This window comes from Nannobrachium achirus (assembly GCF_963921795.1).
Source record: "Nannobrachium achirus genome assembly, chromosome: 20".
Taxonomy (NCBI): domain Eukaryota; kingdom Metazoa; phylum Chordata; class Actinopteri; order Myctophiformes; family Myctophidae; genus Nannobrachium; species Nannobrachium achirus.
The window spans coordinates 30,945,767-30,973,148 of record NC_137827.1 but is presented as its reverse complement, the minus strand read 5'-3'; the positions used below and the strand labels follow the sequence as shown (position 1 = coordinate 30,973,148).

Here is a 27,382-nt window from a genome sequence, read left to right as displayed (position 1 = left end):
CAGGCCCTTGGCGCAGTCTTCAGTGTGTGTGTGTGTGTGTGTGTGTGTGTGTGTCCGTGTGCATGTGCATGTGTGTGTGTGTGGTTTCTGCCTGGTTAACTCCATAGCCTAAGGGAAGACTGGTCTCTTTTGTCAGTAGTGTTTGTGTATGCATGTGCATGCAGGGAGTGGAAGAAGAAAGACAGAAATGAATGATGGCGTGAGACAGGTTGTAGATGTGTAGAGAGTCATTGGACCATCTGTTACCAAAAAAAACATTATTCTCCACTCATTCACTTCATTCAGCCTACATCTGGTATCTAATTTAAAGTTGTACCATGTAACTTTTTTTATAAAACAAATCTTAAAATTGTCCTAACTGTTAAATCGCTAAAGTTTTAGAACACCCACTCCGTTATTTTCAGCTTCTGAAGCCTTCTCTTTATATGTTTTCTATGATCCTGGCCGTGGACCGGATTTCGCGCCAAAATGACGTAATCTGCATCATCTGTATACGTTGTGTATACGTTGCCCAATCACATCGCCGATCATGCACACATGGTACACTACCGGCCAATCACAGCGCATCTTGAAGTGGGGTCGCCATATTTGTAGTCGCCCGTGTGTCTCTTTACTTAAAAGGTAATCTCGCCTACCAGGCAGGGTGAAGTAGTCCGTTTCTCCGGAATGCCTGAACGCACAGGAACCAGGGACCCCTCTAAAGATAGCTCTCGGCGTTGTGGAGGCAGACGCGGGGGTGTGAAGGTACGAAAAACGGGCGAAAGACGCGAACGCGACCGCGGATTGCTATAGGGCTACTGACCACTAGTTGAGCATCTTACACAGTATAGCTTTAAGCTCTTTTGTTTTAGAATGGAAAGTAATTGATTGGTCTATCAATTACTTGATTGGTCTATCAGTCTGTCTGGCCAACAGTTTGGTCCAAACAAGATCTAAAAAAATACTAGTTGTATAGCCGTGGATGTTAGGGGCACGGCATCTAGGGGCTACTATCGGCGCATTTAGGCTCTGAGGGCCATTTTTAGATGATAGTTATGCGTGGGTCAACCCGTAACCTCCAGGTTGACCCATGCGGGTGGAGGGGTCAAAAAGGATGCCACAAAACCCACAAAAAACATCATGGTTGTTTCTCTCGCTCCTATTCTCTTGTCTCTCTATCTCCTCATGGAATTGATTTGAGCTTGTGTTCAATGTATTGATTATTTTATCAAGTTCATGAGCAACTGAATCTGTTACTGTCCCCTCGACGTACAGTGTGTCAGATTTATCTCTGAATATGCCTTGTAACGTTGTAGGCCGCCGTATTTTATCTATCTTTTAATGTTTAAAGTGTAGAGAATGTTTTACGGTATTTGGCAAGGCTTTTGCTGTGACCCAGCACGTCTGGGACTGTGTGCTGGTCTGTCGCTGTCCATGGTGCTGAACCATTCACCAATCAATGAATGTAGATCAACATGAATGTCCAGCGCAAATGTGTGTAGTTTCTGATTCTCTCACAGTTGCAAATAATTAGTATGAAGCAGGGAAACTTTCTGTGTTCTGGCTTCCAACTTTCTGTGGATCTGTGATATCCGTGACAGCGCTGGGAGTGTATTCTCATGTGGCCTCCAGGCTTGGAACGAGGACTGCATCTGGGGGTCACCCCATTCTCCTTTCTTGTCTCAGGAGGGTTGTTCTATCATCTCAGCTCTCGTGGTAGGGAAAGATATAAAGCTTTGCCTTGGAGTTAGGTGTTAATTACCAGGTCCAAGCTCAGTAGGTCCTCCATAGTGGTTCTACTGGGGCGGTGAGAGCTCCAGCTGTATGGGATTCTAGTCGGTATTGACATGGTGGAAGACTCCGAGGTGGATCCCAGGGCATCGGCGACACTTAGACCTAAGTGTACAGTTCACCGTCTTATGAATGCGACCACATCTCTCGCACCTATTATTCTCTGTGTCCGCTCCTCTTTGGACATCTGTCTAAGGGCAGTACAATGATTTGTATAATGTTGTGAGGAGTTGCAGAGGGGGCAGTATTCTCTCTGTAGCTCTATGGGAAGGGTGGTAGCCTCTTTAGGCCACTCTCTAGGTAGTTCCTTCCTCTCACCTCCGAGAAATAGGTTGGTTGTACTCTGGACTTTAGCTTCGGGGCGTTTTAAATGTAAATCTATTATCTTAGCTAGCAGTTGACCTACTCAGAGACTGTTACAACTAAATGCATTAGTAGTTACATCACAATAGTTTCAAATGTTAGATAAGCTTACATGTATGGCTGTTAGGTAAAACATTTTACTATTAATTGCTCACAAGTTCCCAAACCTTTCCTTTGTTTGATTACTTAACCTACCTTAATGTGATGGTGGCTAAAGGTGTAAAACTTAAAATGAAAATCAGCTCACTCAAATCTCAATTTGTTAAAAGTTGATTGAACTTTCCATTTGTATGAGGGCTACAATACAAACAAAGATAGTAGGTTTGACTTGACCAATTATTCATTTGGTAGCTATACTGACTACCGCTCCTCCTTTCCCCTCCTGTTTCTTTCTTTGTGTCCTCCTCTACCCTGCCATGCTGTGCCCCCCGGTTAAGGGGTTTGGGGGTGAGAGGTCAGCGAGTCAGTGTGAAAGAGGGCTTTGTCTCTGAGGATCAGACTGACAGAACATACTTCCTCTGACCCTGGGGCTGACACGCACACACGCACACACGTACACACGCACACACACACACACACTCACACACGCACACACACACGCACACACATGCACACACACACACACATAGAGTACCATTGCTCTGTGTTTGTAGGAAGTCCAGATGTTACGGTCTGTGCAGCATCTGCCTGTGTACGCATGCACGCACATTGGAAACACTTGAAGAGCGGACAGCCTTAGCACGTGTAGAACATTCTCAATTCACACTTTGCTGTGTATAATGCAGGGGTCTTCAACAGGGGGTCCGGGGCCCCTAGGGGGTCCTCAGAGTTACTACAGGGGGTCCTCCAAATCTTTGTGTGATAGAATCTTTTTTTTTCTCCTTTTTTATATTAACCTCTTCAACTTATTTTCGGCAAAGAGGTTTGGTGTAGAGGGGGAAAAGAGCAGACAAAGTACGGAGTGAAAGGTCAAGTTTATTACGTTTTGACGGTTCAAGTGGTTAAATGTCTGAAAACACAAATTGACATGAATCCAAAATACACTTATGATTGTGCTGTCAAACGATGAAACAATATGGAATCCACGAAAAGGTGGGGGTCCCTGCTTCATCTCTCTCTCAACTAAGGGGGGTCCTTGGCCTGAAAACATTGAAGACCCCTGGTATAATGTATACTGTGCCTCTTCTGCATATAAGAGCCATTATGAGCTTGTGTTCACTGCAAACCGTTATTAACCATGAATGTTTACTGTGATGTTTATGACTCTAACCAGTGTGTGTTTGTGTGTTGCAGGGGGCTCGTGTGTGGGTCAGGGAGAAGGAGCAACTGGTTCCTTCCACTGTAAACTCCTGTGGAGATGGAACACTGGTCGTCACCACCGACTATGGCCAGGTACTATAGGCACCCTCAAGGAATTTATTGTGTATTGTATTGTATTCTCTCTTCCTTTCTCTCTCACTCACCTGCTCTCTTTCTATATACAGTATATGTGTCATAATGTGTGTGTGTCACACCAGTCGTCAGTGTGTGCCATTAGTAGCTGCCCTTTTCATAAACAATGGTGTGTGCCCTATATGAGTGAGTCATAGTAGAGCTGAATTTGTATTGTGCCTGAAATGTTCTCATAACTGTGTGTGTGTGTGTGTGTGTGTGTGTGTGTGTGTGTGTGTGTGTGTGTGTGTGTGTGTGTGTGTGTGTGTGTGTGTCTGTGTGTGTGTGTGTGTGTGTGTGTGTGTGTGTGTGTGTGTGTGTGTGTGTGTGTGTGTGTGTGTGTGTGTGTGTGTGTGTGCGTGCGTGCGTGCGTGTGTGTGTGTGTTTGCGTGCACGTGTGGGTGGGTGGTTGCCTGTAGTGTGCATGTGTGCACATTATCAGGCAGCATCAAAGGTTTACATACGACAGTACACTTACAGTACATTCTGTCATACTAGGAGTCTCTTCATCGACAGAAATTGTTTTTCCATAATGAAATGAATAGTCGGATTTTATCAAGATCTTTATTATTTTTAAGAACATTGACTGATCAACTACAGTAATTGACTAACAATGTCTTGGTCAACTAGCCAATTGCTAAATGCCATATCTGACTGAAAACTACAAACACTAATTGTTTATTGCGACCGAAGGTCGCAGTTTAGTATGTGAAACAGCACATCATGTCTCCGTCTGGACGTGTACACATTTTTACAGTCTATGGGTTTGCCGCTCTGACATCACGCTCTGACATCACTGTGATGTGAGGGGAACCACACTAACAGAATGGGTTTGCTGCTCTGACATCACGCTCTGACATCACTGTGATGTGAGGGGAACCACTCTAATAGAATGGGTTTGCTGCTCTGACATCATACTCTGATATCACTGTGATGTCATGGGACCCACACTAACAGAATCCCTTTTATGCCCATATATGGAGTTACCTGATATCATCAATATTAAGCCCATATCTAACAGGACTTCATATGGGAATGCCCATATATGGAGGCCACATCGGCCACATCACTGATGTCATCTAACAGAATCCATATATGGCCAAGACAGATGGCCAAGACAGCCCATATCTGTGTGGCTGGTTCTACAGACAGAGATCTCCATGTATGGGCATAAAAGGGATTGTATGTATGATGTCAGATGTCATAGACGTCATAGGACTTTCACATAACGAATAACTTAATAATATCTCCATATACAGTACATGGATCTCCATGGGTACCAGTGGTCTCCATATATGGGTAACTGGTCCTATACATCACTGGCCAGATGGCCAAGACATTGTCGACCTGGGCTGAGGCGTCTTACTAGTAGTATTGTCTGTGACTGGTTAGTTGTAAAAGGTCGAAGGTGAGACAGAGTGTAGGTACAGTTTACAGAAGCTGTGCAGGTCCATCCTTCATCCCACAGATCAATAGAAGCTCACTGTCAAGATGCTCTACTTTCCTGCCCCAATTCCCCCTGCCTCCTCTTCTTCCTCTTCCTCATACATATGCAAAACACGTCGCACTGACGAAGAGAACCAGCATAATGGGAACACAAGCAGCTCACTTTAGGACGTCAGCTGTCAATAGCAGTGCAAGGTCGTCTGTAGTCCATGCAGACCAGGCTGCTCGCTCCAACCCCAACACTCTAATGCCTCAGCCATCGCCAAAATAATGGAATTGAATGTTTAAATCTCATTATCTCAGTGCTTGTGTGTGCAGCTTGTGTGTGTGTGTGTGCGTGTGTGTGTGTGTGTGTGTGTGTGTGTGTGTGTGTGTGAGAGAGAGAGAGAGAAAGCATGTGCGTGTACGAATTTGTGTAATCTGTATTAGAGTGCATGAACTACACACACGTACATGCACATGCACGTGCACGTGCGTGTAAACACACACACACACACACACACACACGCAGATCTCTGGATTTTAGATTTTATGTTAGCTGATGTAGAGTGCTAGGAGCACACGCACACACGGAAACACACAAACACATGCACGCAAATATGCACACACTTACTTACTTAGAGACACGCACACATGGACACACACACACACACACACACACACACACACACACACACACACACACACACACACACACACACACACACACGGACACACACACACACACACACACACACACACACACACACACACACACACACACACACATGCGCTCCAGTTGGCAGCATGTGGAGCTAATAATAGACCTGGTTCTCTGGCCCCGATTCAACAACCTCAATCCTCCTTTTTTTACCCCAAAGCACACACAGCCACATTCATGTTCACTTTCACCATGGAATCATGTTACCATGGCTCTTCTAGCAATGAAGTGGACTTATGGAGCTATGGCCATTTACAGTATAGTGATTCTTAAACACTTAAAGAATCCCCAAATTGTTATGTATTTGGCCACAGACCCCCATTTGAAAAGAGGTTGTGCAAGGGAAATCCCCCGGAGACAAGATTTGTCAAGATTCTTCAAAACATTTTAACCTTTAAAAAAAGAAAGCAGATCTACAAGCTGGGATGTCAGTTGGCAACAACAGACAACGCATCTGTCTTCTACTGACAAACAAGCAGACAAGCTGTAACGTCAGACATCAATAGCAGACAACACGTTCCTCACAATAGATCACAATGTGACACGTTGTGAACTTGTAGACTACTATGGGGCTTAAATGATTATGGTGTCCCTCGTTTTAACGGGGACCCCCTGGAAACCCTTGGGGGTCCCCAGACCCCACTTTGAGAACCAATTTATAATGTCTTTGATGCCCATCGCTCCTGTTGTATCTATGGACAAAGCAGTGACAACATGAATCTCCCAAAATACACAGACATAATGTACTGTGAAAGAGTGTTCACTTTGCCGCAGATTATGAATGTCCTCAACTACTCCCCCCCCCCCAACCCCCATCCAGGTCTCTACAGTACCTCTCTCTCTCTACACTCCCTCTATGCCTCTCTCTACCTCTCTTCCCGTCTCCATCCCTCGCTCTGCCTCTTCGTCCTTCTGCATCTCTCGCTCCATCACCTTCTTTGCCACACCTCCCCTCTGCCTCCCTCCATCCCCCCCCCCCCCCCCCCCCTCTCTCTCTCACTGTGAGCTGTTGGTGTTTAAATGTTAACTCTATAGGGGAGACTGGTGAATAGTTAATGACCAATCAGCAGGGTGGGGCGGGGTTACACTGTTGAATCAGGACCTGCCTTTGACATACCATGCACTGCACCGTGCACCTTCTCCCCATGAGGCCTGGAAGTCATTTCCTTTCCAGCTCAAGACAAGTCCTTGAATACAACTCACTTTTCCACCCCCGAATATAGAAATCTCCCCAAAAATATGACAGTGAACTTTCAGGGTTGCTAATATAGTTCACTGTAGTAGTTTGCAGTAGCATCGCTCCCCCACCCCCATTTACTGTAATTCCCTCTTTCCGCCAACTGCTGCTCTACAGTAAAATATGGAGTGTTCATCAAAGTTAAATGAACTGTGTATTTTGCTGTGTAACTGTGGTTCTGTATGTGACGGACCCTGACCCAGTTCACTAGATCACACACGCTGGCTCATCATAGCTTCCCTCTCTGCATAATTTAGCATTACATTATTTTCCATTTTCCATTTTCCAGATATTCAGATGAGATTGGCTTGAGGTATTGTCACGTGCATATATGTGCATTAAGCTTAATTGATGGTCCGCTACACGACCCAAAATAGCAGCGCTGCAAGCTCACAATGCGTCGCTTTGCGCTGTGAACTTGCAGCGCTGCTATTTTCGCCATCATGCGACAAAGTATGAATCGGGCATTAGACATGCACAGTGCACACGCACTCATATGCACATACATAAACAGGTCATGTTAGCAAAGAGTTGTCAGGATTGAGAGAAGTAATGTGACCTGGATTTCAGTTGCCAGCGTTGAAGCTGCAGTGAGAGCTCACGCAAGCACAGAACATGCTTCAAACACTCTCACACATGTAATTGTACACACACACACACACACACACACACACACACACACACACACACACACACACACACACACACACACACACACACACACTGACACACACACACACACACACACACACACACACACACACACACACACACACACACACACACACACACACACACACACACACACAGTACGGTGCAGTAAAAGCACACCGTGCATATTCATACAGACGCACACATACGGTACACACAAACACCTGCATATGCAGCCATGCTTTATTGCATGCTTCTAATCAGAGTAATGGTTTGTGTGATGATCCAATACAGACACAACCTGCTGCATGTGGCTGGCTCGTGATTGATCTCCACATTCATTCACCTTCACAGTGTCATATGACCAACCCTCGTTTGTCCTTCTCAAACCCCATAGATCACTCATATAATAATTAATGTTATGACATGTTATACTGGCAGTCTGGCACACACACTCATGAATGCATGCACATGAGAGAGAGAAACATAGATGGACAAACTCTCTCTTTCTCTTTCTCTCTCTCTCTCTCTTTCTCTCTCTCTCTCTCTCTCTCTCTCTCTCTCTCTCTCTCTCTCTCTCTCTCTCCCCCCCTCTCTCTCGCTCTCTCTCTTTCTCTCACACAAACTCTCTCTGTGGTATTTCGGTCTGATCTCCAAAAAGAAATGAGGCAGTGATCCCCCCCATGGATCCCCCCAGGGGATAAGTGTATTATCCACCCAGCTAGTGAATGGAAGATGTGGGTTCCAGGAGGTACATGAACCATGGTAGTGTGGCAGATTATTGTGGTCTCTAGCCTTCTAGAACCGGCGCCGCCGCCAGGAATCCATACCTATGTGGCAATGCCTAAGTGGTGTGCGCCTGGACCAGTAGGTCAGCAGGCACCCCGAGTCTGCAGTTCTAATCGCAATGGGGAGTTCATTCCACAGTTTGGGGGCCAGGAGGGTGAAGAATCTGCGATGAGTGGAATATTGTCCTGGGGTTTTAGCGAAGGTTCTGTCAGCATCCCTTTGTTAGCTGATCTGAGTGCATGGGGTTTGTAGGGTTTGATCAGGCTTTGAAGGTATGGGGTGCCATAGCTTTGGCTATCAGTGTTTTGTACTCAAATGAGGGAGTAGGGCTGAACTGTTTTGCGAAAATATCTAATTGCGATTTTTCTGACTAATATTGCGATTGCGATTTGATTCACAATATTTATATAGTATCTCGCATGCAATTTACACTTCAATGTTAAAGTGTAAGCCCATCAATATGTTGGGTTATACTCTGGCATGACTCGACATGACACAAGATGGCTTAATATAGCATTGATTCTCAACCTTTTTAATTTCAAGGACCCCATTTTGACATGTATTAATTCACAGACCTCCATGTGATATGGCTTTTTAGCTCTAGGACCACAATCAACACAATTTAACTATACAATGCTGAAATTTGTGCTGATGCAATGCTGAAACTCTCTTGGAATTACAGACCTATAAGGGGCCGTTTCGTTACTCTAACTATCAATAATATAGCTGGGGAATGCCTGGAATCCCCTCAAGGACACCTCGGGGTCCCTGGACCTTATATTGAGAACCAGTGTACTAAAGGATGCTATGTGCTACAGATTCAGGTGATTGCTATTGGTTTTCAGTGAATAGTAATAATCCTGCTTCTGTTTACCTGGTGCTTCTGTTTACAAAGAGGTTTGTTTCAAAATGACAAACAACACAAATATGGACAGTAGCTGGATTTAAAAAATATACTGAATAATTAATTCTTGTTTCCACCCCAAAATGGATGAAAGGTGTTACTTCATATAATTTGTACACCCCTTTCAGCAGTAACTCTGGGAGTGTAGACAGATCCATTTAGTTACATTTGTATACTCTCAGAGTTATTACCTTCATTAAATGATTTTACTTACACACAGTAAAGAAACATATATAATTTTGGAGTGTAAATGTGTATACCTGGTCAATGTTTACTCAGGACTTTACCTTATATCTCCTAATGTCCCCTCATCCTATTCTAAACCTTAGGGTTTCATCAGACCTGTCCCCAGGGAGAGGTGAAGGTCTTTTTAATAATATCATATCACTCTGGTGAATAGAATTCTGCAGGTCTTCTCTGTTCCGCTGTAAATGTAGGTCACTGTGCCTACAGCTCTTCCTCTCTTCCCTCCTCTCTCTCATTCTCTACTCTCTTTCTCTCTCTCTTTCTCTTCTCTCTCTCTCTGTCTCCTCTTGCTCCTTTCTCTCTATCTTCCTCTCACTCCTCTCTCTGTCTCTAGTTAATACGTAAAGTCAGATGAAGAGAAACTGTCCCCAACGGCTCCCCTCCTGAATCATGCTAAGTAGCTCCAGACATCAGAGAGCTTTACAGGGATGCCACTGTGTGTGTGTGCGTGCGTGCGTGCGTGCGTGCGTGCGTGCGTGCGTGCGTGCGTGCGTGCATGCGTGCGTGCGTGCGTGTGTGTGCACGTGTGTGCGTGCATGCACACACATCATGCAGGATATACCACCAAAGACAAATTAGACTTAACTTAACCATGCTCCATTTCATGCACGGGTATTCTCTCTCCCACTATTACTCCCCCTGCCACTCTTTCTTTTTCTTTCTCTCCTGCTCTTGCTCTCCCTATCCCCTCACTATTTCCGTCTTTTTCTGTTCCCTTTCTCTCACAAATGATAAATTATTGAACATCAACCGTCCCAGTTTAGGTAGTCAGGCCGTTGCTGGTCATGTGTATGCATATGCACACGCACAGCATGCTAAAAGACATCAGTGGTCTGCGCCACAGGGGACACCAGTACAAGAATTATTTTGTCTTTTCAAAATAGATTTTAGTCCCTGATATACTTTCCCAGTCCACAGTATCTAGGGTCTGTACTTTAGTTACGGTATTTTCAGTCAGTTCTAACCAAAATGGCTATTATCTCAACGTTTTCCTCGCAACATACTGTAATCACTAAAATATTGTCACTCTCGGGCAGAAAACTTGTATCTCCAAGTTTCAAATGTGTACGTCTTTTGGTAAAGCAAAGCCCTGCTACATCATACAAGACTGTCGCACAAAACTATTGAAAACAGCCGATCTACAAGCACACAACGCCTCGCGATGCGAGGCGTTGTGTGTTTGGAGTGTTTGGGGGTAAACGTTTGGACCTACAGTCAATAAAATGTTTTGTCTGCATATTTGTGTGCTCTTTTATGTTTGTCTATGAGATTAGTGGGCATACACTGGATCATTTTACAAAAAGGGAATTGGTTCATTTACCAGAGTAATTGACATTCATTCAGTGTGTTCCATTTCGACAATTGTGTTTTCAATTTTGCTCTTCAGTGTTCTGTTCATGCTTGGTAGTGTTCAGCCAAAAGCTAGTTGTGTTTATTCAATGAATGCATGTGTGTGTCATGTGAAAATATGGCTGTGTTTACCAAATGAAAACACCAGTTCCATTTTGTGAACATGTTAAGAGATTTGATGGCAAAGAGTTGTTTTGCAAAGGGATGCCAGGGTTTAGCAATTTGTGTTTGATGTTTGGAGTTTTGTGTGTGCAGTTTTGAAACAAACGTACAGTTTTGAAAAATGTGTTTTAGCAATCGAAAAAAACTGTATCCTAAAGTGTAAAAAACATGCCTGTTGTCTGTTGCAATGCGACGCTTTGTGAGTTAGTAGACCGACTATTTTAGCTATTTTAAAATGTTTTTAAAATGTTTTTAAAATAATAATAAAAAAGAAATGGTTTTGGACAGCAACGATTTGATGGTTTATGGTATGGCAATGGGTCATATGAATGTAACCACCCTAGATGCCCTGCAAGCACTGTGCCAGTGTGCCAGTGTGCACTGTCTGTGTAAAGGCCACTCTTAACCGCACAGATTCGTCGACGATTCGGCGGCGGAAGGCTGCGGATAGCGTCGGTTGCCGAACGGGAGCTCATCGTCAGGTTTTCGGCAGCGGGTCGGGAGCGTTATCGACCGAGAACTGGGAAACTGGACTTGCTCGGTTTTGTTGAGTCGGTCCCTTGGCCGTCGGCAGTGAAATGAGCCAACGAGAGCGGATAAAAGACAACACACAATCCGCTGGTAGCTATCTGTTTGGCATACATACTGTTTCCACACAGTCACAGAGGACACCGAGACAACACACTACACACAACTGAACTGAATAAAGTGGGCGCGAGTGAACTGCGAGAAAGGTGCTTGATTGTATAATATCCACGTCCACGTTTCAACTGGGTCCAGTTTGGTTACAGTTGGCATACATACTGTTTCCACACAGTCACAGAGGACACCGAGACAACACACTAAACACAGCAGAATAAAGTGGGCTAGTAATAGTGCAGCAGCTGCCCGTGTTGTTGTTTTTTTTCTTCTCCTCTGCACGGAGAACAGTCACGTACAGAGTGCCTCCGTGCCTACTAGTGGTTAGATTACCTCCTCTTTCAGCTGTGAAAGGCTGGATGTGTGCTTCAGCGTATGACGGTGCGTGTCGAGCATAGCAGACATACAAGCTCACAACGCTTCAAGTTCCGACATGTTGTGAGCTTGTAGCTCTGATATTTTCAATGCGCGACGTCACACCATCGTATCGTATGACAAAATAATACAACTGCACACAGCAGCGGAGGCAGAACGCTGAAGCAGCAACAAGCTGTTGTGAAAGTGTCAGATCATGATACAATTTTAAAGGATTATGATTGGTTTTAAAGGTTGTACTACTTTATCCAAATAATAATATAAATAATAGGCTTAATAACAGCATTTTCCGACAGCGACGGCATGCAGGGACGATCAACTATGGAGTGAAAATAGCCTTTCAGACTACTGCCACCTCCTGGTTTGGAATGGTATTTCATGCGATCTCCCCGCGCATGCGCACAATTGCGTACAGTAAGTACAGTCGGCATACAGTCGGCAGACAAAGTTCTGTGCAGTTCTTTGCAGTCCTTTGCAAGTTCTTTGCAGTTCTTTGCAGTCCTTTGCAAGTTCTTTGCAGACTTTTTGGTGTGGAGAGGCCTTAAGCCTCATCTTCTGTTCCACTGTAATTTGCCCTGGATTGGAAAGCCACGCTTTGCCTTTGTGATTGAAATGACTCAGTGATAGTCGAGGTGTTAGATAGAACTGAATTTAGTATGTGTGTGTGTGTGTGTGTGTGTGTGTGTGTGTGTGTGCGTGCGTGCGTGCGTGCGTGCGTGCGTGCGTGCGTGCGTGCGTGCGTGCGTGCGTGCGTGCGTGCGTGCGTGCGTGCATCAAATAGAGAGAGAGAGAGAGAGAGAGAGAGAGAGAGAGAAAGAGGAAGGGAAGAGGAGGGGGAGAGATGCAAATTAATTGAGAGTGGGAGGCAGGGAGGATGAGAAGAGAGAGAGGGACAGAGAAGGGATGAAAGAGAAGTGACATACAAAGAGAAAAGAGAAATGATACTGATGAGTGATGTTTGAGACACGAGGAGGAATATAACTTGAAAGGAAAGAGCCTGCCATTGGGAGGGGGAGAGAGAGAAGAGAGCTTTATGAAGCTTCTAAACTTGGATGATCTCTGAAAACCGTTGTTTTAACTATTTAACCATGACTGTTAAATGTGTGTGTGTGTGTGTGTGTGTGTGTGTGTGTGTGTGTGTGTGTGTGTGTGTGTGTGTGTGTGTGTGTGTGTGTGTGTGTACGTGCGTGCGTGCGTGCGTGCGTGCGTGCGTGCGTGCGTGCTTGCGTGCTAGGTAGAAGGTTGGTTGGTCTGTAGATAGTGAGAGAGAGAGAGGGAGAGAGACACGTGAGTGGAAAGTGGGAGTAAGTAGAATTCTCTTATACGCATCCCTGTACATGCATGACTGTGCAGCCACACACAACTCCTACATCATCCTGAAGTATGCTCATGACATGATAGGTCAGATTATCAACAACGATGAGGCTGCCTACAGAGATGAGATCAGTTTACTGGCACTCTGGTGCCAGGATAGCCTCACCCTCAAGGTCGACAAGACCAAGGAGCTGATCGTAGTCTTCATCGCTGCAATGGAGGGCAGCAAGTTCTTGGCGTACACATCGAGAAGGAGCAAGTGGAACACACACACACACCACACACGTGAGGAAAAAGACCCAGCAGCAACTATACTGGTTTTATACCTGAAGAAACATGGAGTTAGCCCCTGCATCCTCAGATTGTACTACTCCAGATCCATTGAAAGGGTCTTGTTAGTCTGGATTACAGCCTGGTATAGAAACCGCACTGCCTGAGAAAAGAAAAATCCAACAGAGGGTGATGCGTTCAGCAAAAGGCATAATGGTAGGCAAGTTCCCATCGCTCCAGGAACTGTACAAGAAGAAGTGCATAGTCAAAGCTAGGCAAAACACTAACAGCCTACCATATTATCAAGGGCCAGACCACCAGGTTTATGAATAGCTTCCACCCGGCTAGCATCAGACTGTTGAACAAGGCATAACCACCACCTGTCATCAGGCTGGCCTTGGACTTTTGCTTTCCTCATGGACCTACAGTACGTGTTACTGTGGATTATACCAGTAAAGCAACCTTTTGTGGACTGTTTGGTTGAACTTGAAACTCTGCACCTCAACACACTTCTTGCACTATGTCTACTAGACCTTACCCGTTCGAAGATATGTGCTCCAAAATATGTGCAGAGTGTGGGTTGTGGGGAAAGTTACTGTAGCTGGTGCGTGCGTGAGAATATGTGGGAGCATCATAATGTAAGGAGCAGCTCATGGAGGAGTGTATATTTATGATGGATACAAATAATTTAAAATCATTTTTAGGTGAATAGAAGTATGAATGCGCTTGCTCCACATAGTTTTTTCATACCCGTTGGAAGATGAGACACACATCAAACGCACCTGGTAAAAGCGAGAGAGAGAGAGAGAGAGAGAGAGAGAGAGAGAGAGAGAGAGAGAGAGAGAGAGAGAGAGAGAGAGAGAGAGAGAGAGAGAGAGATGCACATTCCTAACTGTGAGAGAGAGGGGTGTGTGTGTGGGGCTACAGATCCCATGGCCTGGAGGAACGGACCGTAACCCTGACAACAGGCTAAGAAAACGCTAATAAACAGCTTTAATTTGGGAGAAATGAAATTCGGGCTCCGTCACCGTTGGTATAATGCTAATGGCCAATACCATGTGAACTTTGGGATCAGTTGCTGAAGCGAGTGAATAGATAAACGTAGATAAGTGTGAGCGTTAGAGCGTTAGAGCGTGAGTGTGTGAGTGTGTGAGTGAGTGAGTTTGGTGGTTTATCTGATAGATGTCATGAACAGTATACATCAGCCGCACTTTATTTCTAAACCTCTCATGCACATATTATTTGGATGGATATGCTATGTGTAAATATACATTAGATACCTTGAATATCTGGCTGTTGCAAGAAGGCAAAGAGTACACCTCTTAGCGATGGATCAATCCAATCAAACAGACTGTTTGTGTTTATGAACAGCTTTCACCCGGCTAGGCGGCTACCATCAGTCTGTTGCGACAAGGCATGACCACAGGTTCTCTTTTGATTCCTTCTCCCCTCTTCTTTCTTTTCTTGATGGAGCTTGCACAGAAACACATTTCACCCACTGTTTAACACCTGTAAACCTGTGATGTGACAATAAAGTATAGTAAATATACCCTTCAAGGATTAAGAAAAAACAGGTGGCGAAAAGAAATCCACCCTATGCGGACCCCCCATGTCGAGTTCACTATAAGATCAGTGAACTCCACATGAACTATCTAATGCAGTGGTTCCCAAACGGTGTGCGGAAGCACCTGATGTGCTGTGAAACAAGCCCACGTGTGCCATGGGATTTCATGACAACGAACTATACATTAGTGTTGCACTGTACAGTACAATACAGAGAGACGTTTGGCATTCAACTGCTCACCACAGAGCTACAGAGTGTTAAGTACTGTAGCTGTGTTCGTCAAGTAAAATAGATGTATTTAAGAGCATGATGTCTGTGGGTGCCTACGGGGCTGCCTCTCTGCTGCTCACAACAGACTTTATCACATCTGTTACACAAATATGTTGATAAAAAGCCAAACACATGCTCTCTCCACACACACACACACACACACACACACACACACACACAGACACACACACACGCACGCACGCACGCACGCACGCACATGACACGCACACACTGGGTGGACTCTTGCTTGAAGACTGGGCTGACATATTACTGTAATATCCCAGTATTGTTCTATTTTTAAACTGGACTTTAGTGGAGTGACCTTTACGTGGTACTAACATGATAATTATCTACTAACATGTGGGTACAGATTATGTATGTATGAGGGAGAGGAATAAGAATGTGGGTCATGCGAGAAAAAGAGATTAATTAGTAAGTGCACAGCAAAATCCCGAGTGTTACATAATGTAACTCTGATAGGATCCTAATGGTAAATTCTTACATTGTTAGACTTAAATTATTGCAACACTCTGGATTTTACATTCTGTGGCTCATACCTACAGTACCGGGTCTGTGTGAACTACCTGTACGAGCAATGTATGGCTTTCTGTCCTGTTATGCTACATTTATTTTGCTACTGTACAGTATATCGTATGATGTATTATAAATCAGGCTATAGATCAGTTTGCCGGTTCCCCTCTCAACCTGCCCAAGTTATATCTCTCACTCCCTTCTCTTCTCTTCCTAGAGTCGCATTCCCATTCTCTCTCTCTGGCTATCCTCCCACACCCGGGCTTCCGTCCCCATCAGTCCCCTACTCTCTAGTTACCATGGCGACAACGGATGACATAGATGAGTCGGATGCTGTGGGTAGAGGAAAAGCTGTATTTTCGTTGTGTTTTCATCATGTTGCATCACAGCTATAGCCTGTTAATGCTGAAGCCAGAACATCATTGCAACGCTATATGTCTTTATGTAGCTGACCTCACTCAACACATACTGTAGCAGCCACCTCTATTCTCCGTCTCATATCACCAAACAAAGAGCACATTTAAATGTCTCCAGAAAATACCAAAGCACCTCACTAGTGGTGGCGATGAAATGTTGCTTCGATTGTCTGATTGTCTGTCCCTCCCACTGGCCTTTCCTTTAGTCTCTGGCCATTGTTTCCAATTACATACAAGTTATCTCACAATCGAATGTCTGGATTGCCATGAAACTACTTGAGCACATTAATGCTAACAGGAGCATAAATCTCCCAGTCATTTAGGTGACCCCATGACTTTGCTTCTATTGTCACCCTCATGGCACACAAGAGATCACATAATTTAACAGGCAGATTGCAGGATGAACCCTATATACTGTTCCTGATAAGCCAATGGCCTATCCTCTTGTGACTCCTTCAAATATGCCATCCAAAATCTACTATCTCAATATAGCAATCGCTTGTGTCGTGTGTATGTGTACCGTATGTGTGTGTCTGTTCGTGGTTAATCTTGCAAACTAATAGGCTGATCATCATATTTCTTGTTCACACTGCCAGTAGGCCAAGGGACTTCATTCCTGATTTCAAGTTTTCAAACTGGTCAATGACAACTACAGTATGTAACCTTTGTGAATTAATAATCACAGTGGAAATGACCCTCTGGGATATGGTACAGTATGTTGTCCTGTGAGTCTATGGACTGGAACTAGCCAATCGGGCAGTTGTCCTTCCAACATACAAAATCTACACTATTAGCCAATTACATTGTTCCTGTCCCTGCGGCTGCATGCATGCAGTATTATGCTGGCACAGTGGCACTCAAGCCAAGGCTCCAAACTGAAATGCCAACACTTAAAGCATGAATTGTAGTTGATACCCATAAGGAATATATTTTTCAGTGAATCCCTCAGTCCCACCACAACATTGTTCTTGTGAAGTACCGGTACTGGTTGGTCTTATTGGTAAAGTTTATAAAGATCGTGCACTGTACAGTATGTCCAATGCTATTGAGCACCGGACTAAGTTAAAATGGACATAACAGGTCTAAAGATCTGACACAGCTCTTCAATGCAATAGTTGCACCATAAAGATGTAATCACAGTTCTTTATTGCTGGTATGTCTTCTGCTCATACCTGTGCCTTTTCATACATGTGCGCAACACCAAAACATACTAGTAAGATGCCTGAGGGCGAAAAGCGACCTTTTATGCGCATATATGGGCCACACAGGTTAGACTGACATGTATATATATATTGGCATTCACAGATATGGGCTTAATATTGATGACATCAGGGATCTCCACATATGGGCATAAAAGGGATTCTGTTAGTGTGGTTCCATTGACATAACAGTGATGTCAGAGCGTGACAGTCAATACAACAATAAAAGATCAAAGCAAGCGTTACAGAGACAGACAGACAGACAGACAGATGTCTACGGACAAGATGTGATGTTTCTCATACTAAACTGCGACCTACGGTAGCAATTAATCACATGCCCCAGACATACAGAAAGATGCAGGGTTTAGATTTCCACTGAGTGCACTTTTCTAGTCTTTGTTTTGTTTTTGTTCTTTTATATCCCTGTTTTTCTTTTAGTTGGTTAGAACTTGGAGCATCATAGCCGTCATGGCTAGCAGCGGACTTTTCGTTTTGTTCATCAAATAACATCTTGTGGTGTGGAGGAGGAGTTTTGATGAAGTGCATACTGTAGTGTACATTATAATACAGCAACACAACAAAAAGCTACAGTATACAGTATCATTCGATAACACATCACACCATTTCAGTGTATATCATTAGTAATGCATCTATCTACTAAATAATCTATGTATGTCCTCACCTGTGTTCTGAACTGTGTCCAGGTGTTGTACCTGCCGCAAGCAGAGGTTACCAGGGAGAAGGTATATGCCATGGACCAGTCCAGCATCGATGGGGTGGAGGACATGTCGGCACTGGCTGAGCTACATGAAGCCGCCATTATGCACAACCTGTACCAGCGCTATCAGAAGGACAACATTTATGTAAGTGTACTGTACCGGTATGTGAATGCATGTGGGCATTTTGGAGCACATTTTACAGAGAGTGACAGAGAGAGCAATTTGACAGTGTGTTATCTGAGCATTACCGTTGTATTTAGACTCTGAATTAGTCATGGTTGTTTTGATATTTAAAACGAAGGATTTAGTAAGTTGGAGAGACCCAAACAATGTTCTGCAGAGGACAATTGCATTTGATGGTCTATGGGAGCACCATTAATAATGTGATTTAATGATGTCAGGAGACGCAGGGGAAACAAAAGCTCTCTGGTCACCCAAACATCACACACAAGAGGTGTCCAAAAACACAGTGGCCACACTGCTGTGGTCAGAATCACTGAGGTCAGAATCCTAGCTTAATTTCACACACACAAGCACTCACACACACACACACGCACGCACGCACGCACGCACGCACGCACGCACGCACGCACGCACGCACACACACACACACACACACACACACACACACACACACACACAGTATGTGGGATATTGATGACATCATCAATATTCACCAATGTAGTGTATCTGTTACATGTCATTACTGTCTGAGAGAATGACTCTTGTCAGATCATAGTATTGGTGTGTGTGTGTGTGTGTGTGTGTGTGTGTGTGTGTGTGTGTGTGTGTGTGTGTGTGTGTGTGTGAGTATGCAACGTGTCTGCACACATGCACGCACACTGACACACATAAATGTGTGTATGTATATGTACTGATGTTTTCCCCCACACTATGATGATGCCCTCTCCTCTTCCAGTAATCTCTGCTTCAGGCTTTTAGTGGGAAACACAAATCATCTTATCAGATCCATCTACTATAAGTGGCCCTATAGGTGCTGTACGATATAAGTACTGAAAGAGAAACAGAGAGAGGGAGATGACAGATGATCAATTTATTTACTACACAGTAAAATCACAGTGTAACTTTATCCATTTGGTCTCGTTTCTACACTGTTCAGAGTAAAATTAAAGAGATAGAGATACTCATCCCATGGAGATTTGAATTCATGGATATTTTCTGTTTTTGTCGCATTCCTAAGCCAATATTTTGACGATATTCTTTGTTTCATAGGGAACAAAGTAGGCTCTTTGTCTCCATAGGGAACCACTGCTGGTCATCAAATATTTGACCAAAACAAATGAAATATCCATGAATTCAAGCCTCCTTGGGAAGTTGTGATCTATCATCTATCCCTTTAATACTAAGGATTTTATTTTGTACTTTTGTGAAGCCAGCTAGAGCCCTACCGCTTGAATTAAGAATCAGAGTCAGGCAGTTTGTATGTGTATGTACGACATAGCTTACATGGTAACATCGTGAGTTCAGATCTGACTCATGACCTGAGTTAAAGGCCAGGGTAAATTGTTCTTTGTCCTTTGTTCAGGGGTGATGGTGGAATCAAAAACGGATAATTCGTAAAAAAGGACTCGCTGTCTACAAAGGTTCTGTCTCCTTAGACCCCTTTGTTCATACTCATGAAGTGCGAATTGGTCCTAGGACTAGCACTTTGAGCACTTTATGAGCATGAAAAAATAAGACAATAAATATATTTTCTTAGTCTCTGTCTAAGATGACTTCCTTAAAAAGTGTGTATAGAGTGCGAGTCCTTCTCTACCAGTTTTCCCTTCTTGACCACTGTGTTTGGATGTCATCTCCTGTCCTCTCCATACCCCTTCTCTCCTGTCTCTCCCTCTGCTGTCTAATAATAAAGTATTAGAAATGCCTTTTGACAAATTAATACAAAAAAACAACTGATGAAAATCCTAGCTTACCAGTGAACAGCCTCTGGCTGTGACCTAATCTAGATGATGAAATATTGTAGATGCAGGGATTGCACTTAAGCTGATGATAAGAATTTACCGTAGTGGGTCGTTTTTCTGTGTCACTGTCTCTCTCTCTCACACACTGTGTGTGGGGGGTGGACTCAAGTCAAATCAAATCAGTTTTATTTATATAGCACCAAATCACAACAAAAGTTTACACTTTACATAATATAGCAGGTCAAGACTCTTTAATTTAAACCCCACAATCCCCCCATGAGTAAAACAAAAAGTAAAAACACCCAGTTCAAGGGAAGAAACCTTACACAGAATTAGGCTTTAGGTGGGCGCAGGGCCGGATCAAGCCTTCAGCACTAGGTGGGGCAGGAAGAAATGATAGGGGAGTCACCCCCTAAAACACCAGAAAACTAAGCATTTTGGCACACTTCATCACGCAATACAAACAACAGGTCTTACACCTATATCTCTCTCTCTCTCTAATATCTTATGATGAGTTTATCTATCCATCTACCTAGTTGTAGCATAACATTTCAAATAGTTTAATATTGTTGACATTTTAGATTTTTGCATGCCATCATGTTTGGTGGGGCAGACAGGGCATTTAGGGGGGCATTGCCCCCCCTTGCCTATGCCTAGATGGGCCCTGGGTGGGCGGCCCTCTGCCTTGACTAGCTGGGTTTCGCGCGCGAGAGAAAACGAGTATAGAGAGGGAGAGGGAGAGACACAAATAGACACAATAATAACTATAATAATGGACCCCAGCCAGATATAGCAGTTGAAGGTTCTGCATCCCATTCCTCTTTTGGATATTCTTGGAACCACGAGTAAGACTTTTTTCTGTCAGTGCAGTATTCTAGTGGGCTAATAGGGTACAATTACTTCTGCATTAATAAGATATGATGGTGCCAGACCACTAAGGGCTTCCTAAATGATCAGATGATTTTGTATTTAATTGAATATTCTGGATTTACAGTACTGCCAGTACAGAGAAGCTATAATATGGGATAAATATTATCTCTTTTCCTAGCTTTTGTTCATAGTCAGGCAGCAGCATTCTAAGCCAGCGCATGCAGCTGAGAGAGCCTTTAGAGACCTGTTGTTGCAGCCTGACATTAATGAATTTCAGTAATCCAGCCTGGAGGTAACAAATGTGTGGACTAGTTTTTCTGCATTTCGTGAGATAGGATGTGCCTGATTTTTCAATGTTACGTACAATAGGGGGAAAAGCTGTCCTTGAAATTTGTTTTGTTGAGGTTAAAGGACATATTCTCATCCAAGTAGTGCGAGTTAATACACTGGAGTATCATATGGCACAGTATCATTTTGTATTTTAAAGCAAAATGCCAGAGGGTTTTAAAGTGTCCTCATATAACTCCCAGATTCCTTATACTGTACTTATACTGTGGTGCTTGAGGCTAATGGCATCCTGAATGGAAATATCATATGTTTAGGACACAATTACTTCAGTTTTATCTGACTTTAGTAGCAGAATATTGCAGGTCATTCAGGTCTTTATATCCTTAGAAGCATAAGCATAATGGTGAATAGTATTAGTCCAAGCACAGAACCTTATGGAACTCTGTGTAAAACCTTTACACAGAGGTGTAAAGGTGGAGGTGTAATCATTAAGGTCTACAAACTGAAATCAATGTGATAAATAGGACTTAATCCAGCGTAATGCAATTCCTTTAATGGCAATTAAATGTTCTAATCTCTGTAGTAGGATGAGATGGTCAGTGGTGTCAAATGCAGTACTAATGTCCAACAAAACAAGTAAAGAGACGTGTGTGTGTGTGTGTGTGTGTGTGTGTGTGTGTGTGTGTGTGTGTGTGCACGCACGCGCATTCGTGCATGTGTGTTTGTGTGTGTGTCCTTTCAAGTGTCCATTAGAGGTAATATGCACAGAGGGCAGAATATGATACAATAGAAGGCATGCTGACCTGATGTGTTTTTCATCTCTAGAGGTAGGAGAGGCCAGAAAGCAAGGTCACCGTTGCTGTTAACATTTCACAACAGAACTCCAGCCTACTTCCATATTCTTCAGCTGACATTATATCAGCTTTTCTAATCCAAAATCTCTGCCCAACTGTCATTTTGGAATATGCCCCTCCCGCTCCATCAATCCCTACTTCTAAAATCCAGATTATATAACTACACTGAGCTCAGCTATCTTAATGTCAAACGTGGTCTTTTGTGTGCTTTCTTTCATGTCTTTCTTTAACCCATTCTATCTGGGAAAGCATGAGTGTGTGTAACAGAAATAGCACATCTATAAGCTCATAGCTTGAGCTATATGAGCTTGTAGATCTGCTATTTTTGAAGTCTTGAAAAGTTCTGCAAATCTTTAAATGTATAGATCTGTATACTTTGAGACACTACCAAACTGATCAGAGTTTCAGGTGTGCTGGACATCAATTGAGCTGAATGTGCCATGACACAATCAGTTAATGGTTCATAATTCAACTTTTTGCAATCAGTGTGGAGCAGCACAAATGAGACAGAGAGAGAGAGAGAGAGAGAGAGAGAGAGAGAGAGAGAGAGAGAGAGAGAGAGAGAGAGAGAGAGAGAGAGTGCCATTACAGGCAAGCCTTTCAGTGTGACAGTCTGTCACACTGTGTGACAGGCAAGAGTAACGTGTGACACAACTGCTGCAGGTTTTCACACTAACTGCTCCCTGTGGTCGCAATGAAATACATATAGATATCATGTTGGGAGTCCTTGACATGAAAAGGTTGATGCTGTACGTTTTTCAGAAAACTGTTATGGGATTTAGAAGATGTTTGGGAATTGGCCTCAGGTCTTAATGGGTTAATGTCTTTCTTTAATGGCTACAGTTCTGATATCTACAGTATGTTCTTTACCTGTTATGTTTTCAGACCAACATCGGCAGTATCCTGGCTGCTGTAAACCCCTACAAGCAGATCCCAGGTCTGTATGACCCTGAGAGGGTGGACCTGTACTCCAAGCACCACTTGGGGGAACTTCCCCCTCACATCTTCGCAATTGCCAATGAGTGCTACCGATGCATCTGGAAACGCCATGACAGTCAGTGTGTCCTCATTAGGTGAGTTCTTCCTCTGGATACTGCTTGATTGCACTCATGTTTGTACACACACCATCAATCAAGATGCATTTAACTGATTTATTATGACAGGGGCCTTCAAGGTTTTCAGGCCAAGGACCCCTTAGTTGAGAGAGAGATGAAGCAGGGAGCCAGGGACCCCCACTACACATTGTATAACATTGTGTTGCAGATTTTCATAGATAGATTCATAGACTTGTTTGACAGCAGTGTCATCAGTCTACTGTATGTTGGATTCGTGTTAATGTGTTTTTTCAGATATTTAACCACCTCAACACCAAACCTATTTGCCCAAATAGCAGATCTACAAGCTCTCAACGCCTCAAGTTCTCCTAGGGGATGTGACTGAGGGTTAAAGTTGTTCATTTAAAATAATTATCCTATCACAAAGATTTGGCGGACCCCCTGTAGTAACTTTGGGGACCCCCTAGGGGTACCAGACACCCGGTTGAAGACCCCTGTATTATGAGAAACTAAATGAATTAATGTGAATGTGAAACTTGATAGTTCCATTCCATTTGTTGAATATGTTGTGATGAAGCTGCGTAGGGAGTCCGCCGTAGAACCCGCGGGCATAACGAACCTCCTCGGGGGCCTATGGAGAGAAGAGTAGAAACAGGGACAGGGTTAGGTCTGTATTCATAGGAAAGCTGAAGTAGCGGGATTGAGGTGTTGTCAGTGGTCCTGTTCCTGAAATCCTTCAAATAAATAAGCTTCAAATAAAATACACACTATTTTACTCCTTGAGTGTGTGTAGGTCCATATGATCTACAGTACATGAAGTCAAGCATCTCATTATGCTTCCAATTAAGGGCTCAATTAAGGCCTCAATTTGTATCCAGAGAAAGACCAAAGGCTAATATGTGAACCAATCAGACTTCTGTATCTATTAAACAACCACTCTAATCCAAGTTGAGTAAATGTCATACAGTGTAGTGTGTGATTAAATTATTGTGTGTGTGTGTGTGTGTGTGTGTGTGTGTGTGTGTGTGTGTGTGTGTGTGTGTGTGTGTGCGTGCGTGCGTGTGGGTGCGGACTGCGGGTGCGTGTGCGTGCGCGTGCGCGTGCGTGCGTGCGTTCTAGTGGTGAGTCGGGGGCAGGGAAGACAGAGAGCACTAAGCTGTTGCTTCAGTTCCTGTCTGTGATGAGTCAGAATTCAGCAGGGACGCCTCCATCAGAGAGGAGCACACGAGTGGAGCAGGCCATCGTACAGAGCAGGTATGGTCAACTGCACGCACACACAAGCAAAAACAGAATGTAGGGATTACAGATTTTATTCTTTTATTTATTTTATTCATTTAATGTCTTTATTTATACAGGCCTGTACACAGTGTTATTGTGTTACAGCATCTTTTCATTATGAAAAGCAAACTTTATGCATGGAAGGAATGACCCTTGCACTGAACCTTAGACCCCATGTACTCTCGTCCACAAGCAGCCAATCAAGTGAAGAAAAAAATTCAAATGCACTAAAAACTAAAATGCACTAACTAGAGTTAATCTCACTCTGTGTGTGTGAAGTCCTATCATGGAGGCATTTGGGAACGCTAAGACTGTGTACAACAACAACTCCAGCCGCTTTGGGAAGTTCATCCACCTGCACTTCTCTGAGAGCGGGAACATCCAGGGAGGCTGCGTCATCGACTGTATCCTTGTTGGCTACCATGACGCACAGCACGCATGCGTCGGGCTGCGGGCACCACGCTGCCAAAGGGCACCAACACAATTTGCAAAAAAAAAAAAAGAAAGAAAGAAAAAAGAGCCAAGCCGATCATCATCATAATAACTAATATGTAGCCTATTTGCTCCACCTAAAAATACTTATTGGGGGGCCAGTTGTGTGTTGGGCACCAAAATGGGTTGCAGCGGCCCTGCTTGTTGTTTTTAACAGATTTGTTTTTGGCGTAATAATGATAATAATAACAATAAACATATTTGTACAGAAAGCGTAAGCTTGATGTTCATTGACAGATTTTCAGATCCATAGACTGTGTTAAAGACTACTAAATAGAATTGTCATTTCCCTTGACTCTGTCCCTCTCAGATTTACTGGAAAAGGTAAGTTATGTGCAGTCTGGCAGCCTGCTCAGATCAAATTGAAATTAATTAGGAATGATATATCATTCAGACATTCTGGAAACTAGAATTTGGTGATCATCACTGAGATTGTGATGGTGCCGTCGTGATTTCTCTGTAGAACCGTGTGGTGAGACAGAACCCTGGAGAGCGGAACTACCACATCTTCTACGCTCTGCTGGCAGGAGCAACGAAGGAACATAAAGGTGAGCTCCGTAAATGCCTTTAATGGACAAGTAATGCTTGGATGTATACAAATACCATATTTTCAACAAGAAATCTCTTGAAGGGGTCAGAATAGCTTTTTCTTATTTACTCACTCTTCATATTTTGGTTCTGTTTTGAGTTGGCCCTTAAACATTTATTATTAATACAACTTTCAATTTTGGTAAAGAAAAAAATCATAAATCAATTGTTTATTATTACTTTTTTTTGCCATTTTGCAATAGATTGGCTGTAGGCAGAGATTATGGATACTTGGGGGGTCCTTGACTTGTAGATGTTTGGGAGGCACTGACTTGATCCTAAATTACAATGTAATTGTTGATGTGTTGCTATCCATTAAGTTATTCTATAATAACATGAACTATTATTATTTCCTTTACCAGAAACATACTTCCTCGGTGACCCTCCTGAGTCTTTCCACTACCTCAGCCAATCTGGATGTCTGAAGGACAAAAGCCTTAACGACAAAGAACTCTTCAACAGTGTCATGGTGGGTTCCAGATTCCGCAGTGTCCGCACTGGCTGCAATATCAGTCATTGCCCATATTCCAAATGAATACAATGTGTAGAGTACATACTGGCATGGGGGTCCCTACCTCAGAATACTGTGGGTGCATGCTTGCATTTTCTGGGCAATTTCTGGTATTAGGAAAAAAAGGACGATACTTATTTTTTTGCTCATTTAGGAAACTTTGTTTAGGAATTGTGAGAGGATTAATGTGTTTAATTGTGTCCAATCCCGTTCTTCTGTCCCATGCAGGAAGCACTAAAGGTGTTGGAATTCTCAGAAGAGGAGATTAGAGACATGTTCAAGTTGCTTTCAGGAGTCTTACAGCTGGGGAACGTCGAGTTCATGACCGCAGGAGGAGCACAGATCACCACCAAGCAAGGTCAGTGGCGAGGAGAGGAGGGGGGGGGGGGAGAGAGGGAGAGGGAGAGGGAGTTAGAGGAAGGGGCAAAGCAGATAGGTGACAGTGAAAACGGGAATGATAGAAAATAACCCATCGCTATAACCCATCACTCTCTTTCTTTCTTTTACTCTCCCAATGTCTCTCCCCATCCCTCTCTTGCTCTCTCTCTAGTGGTCAGTAATGCCAGTGAGCTGCTGGGTCTGGACTCCTTCCAGTTGTCTGAGGTCCTGACTCAGCGCTCCATAATCCTCAGAGGAGAGGAGATCTGCTCGCCACTCACTATAGAACAGGTACAGTTCACACACATTCATAAAGTACACACATTTATACCAGGCGTGTCGTTGCCAGGATTTTAACTGAAGCAAACACGGAAGTCAAAGTTCCTATGATTGGCCCCCCGCGAGGTAGCAAAAAGAATTTGTCTACATTGGACCCTATTCGTCTTCCCCTTTGATTTTCTAACCTTAATAAACGTTGTCATAAATACTTTATGGTTCCGGCTGTGTTCTTCTTCGTGTGCTGTATTACGGGAGGCTCCGACCACATTCTCCCATGTATCCCTGCGATTCCACGTGACCGTTGGCAGCCAATAGCATTCCTTATGATTCCTGGGGTACCTTTCAAACAATGATGGCGTCACCCATACAAGGGACAAGAAAACCTCATTTACGCTGCATAGAAAGCAATGGTGTCGCGCCGTCCATATTTTTCTACAGTCTATGATTTATACACATGCACCTCTTCTCACGCTTTCTTGACCAATCTCTCTCGTTCAGGATTGCACAAATACAGTACACAC

The 27,382-nt window shown here is 43.7% G+C and overlaps 1 protein-coding gene across 1 annotated transcript in view; it reads left to right on the top strand.

Annotated features, from left to right (window-relative positions):
• The window catches only part of myo10l1 (myosin X, like 1), a gene marked incomplete at both ends in the record, with an annotated part of 63,152 nt that overhangs the window by 11,556 nt on the left and 24,214 nt on the right, over positions 1 to 27,382 (top strand). Inside the window, 10 exons of the mRNA XM_080750648.1 lie at positions 3,427 to 3,525; positions 18,332 to 18,490; positions 23,166 to 23,353; positions 24,455 to 24,589; positions 24,893 to 25,017; positions 25,416 to 25,429; positions 25,569 to 25,653; positions 26,056 to 26,162; positions 26,433 to 26,562; positions 26,755 to 26,873. Coding sequence (XP_080606774.1) covers positions 3,427 to 3,525; positions 18,332 to 18,490; positions 23,166 to 23,353; positions 24,455 to 24,589; positions 24,893 to 25,017; positions 25,416 to 25,429; positions 25,569 to 25,653; positions 26,056 to 26,162; positions 26,433 to 26,562; positions 26,755 to 26,873 — 1,161 coding nt within the window. The remainder of the gene's footprint in view (positions 1 to 3,426; positions 3,526 to 18,331; positions 18,491 to 23,165; positions 23,354 to 24,454; positions 24,590 to 24,892; positions 25,018 to 25,415; positions 25,430 to 25,568; positions 25,654 to 26,055; positions 26,163 to 26,432; positions 26,563 to 26,754; positions 26,874 to 27,382) is intronic.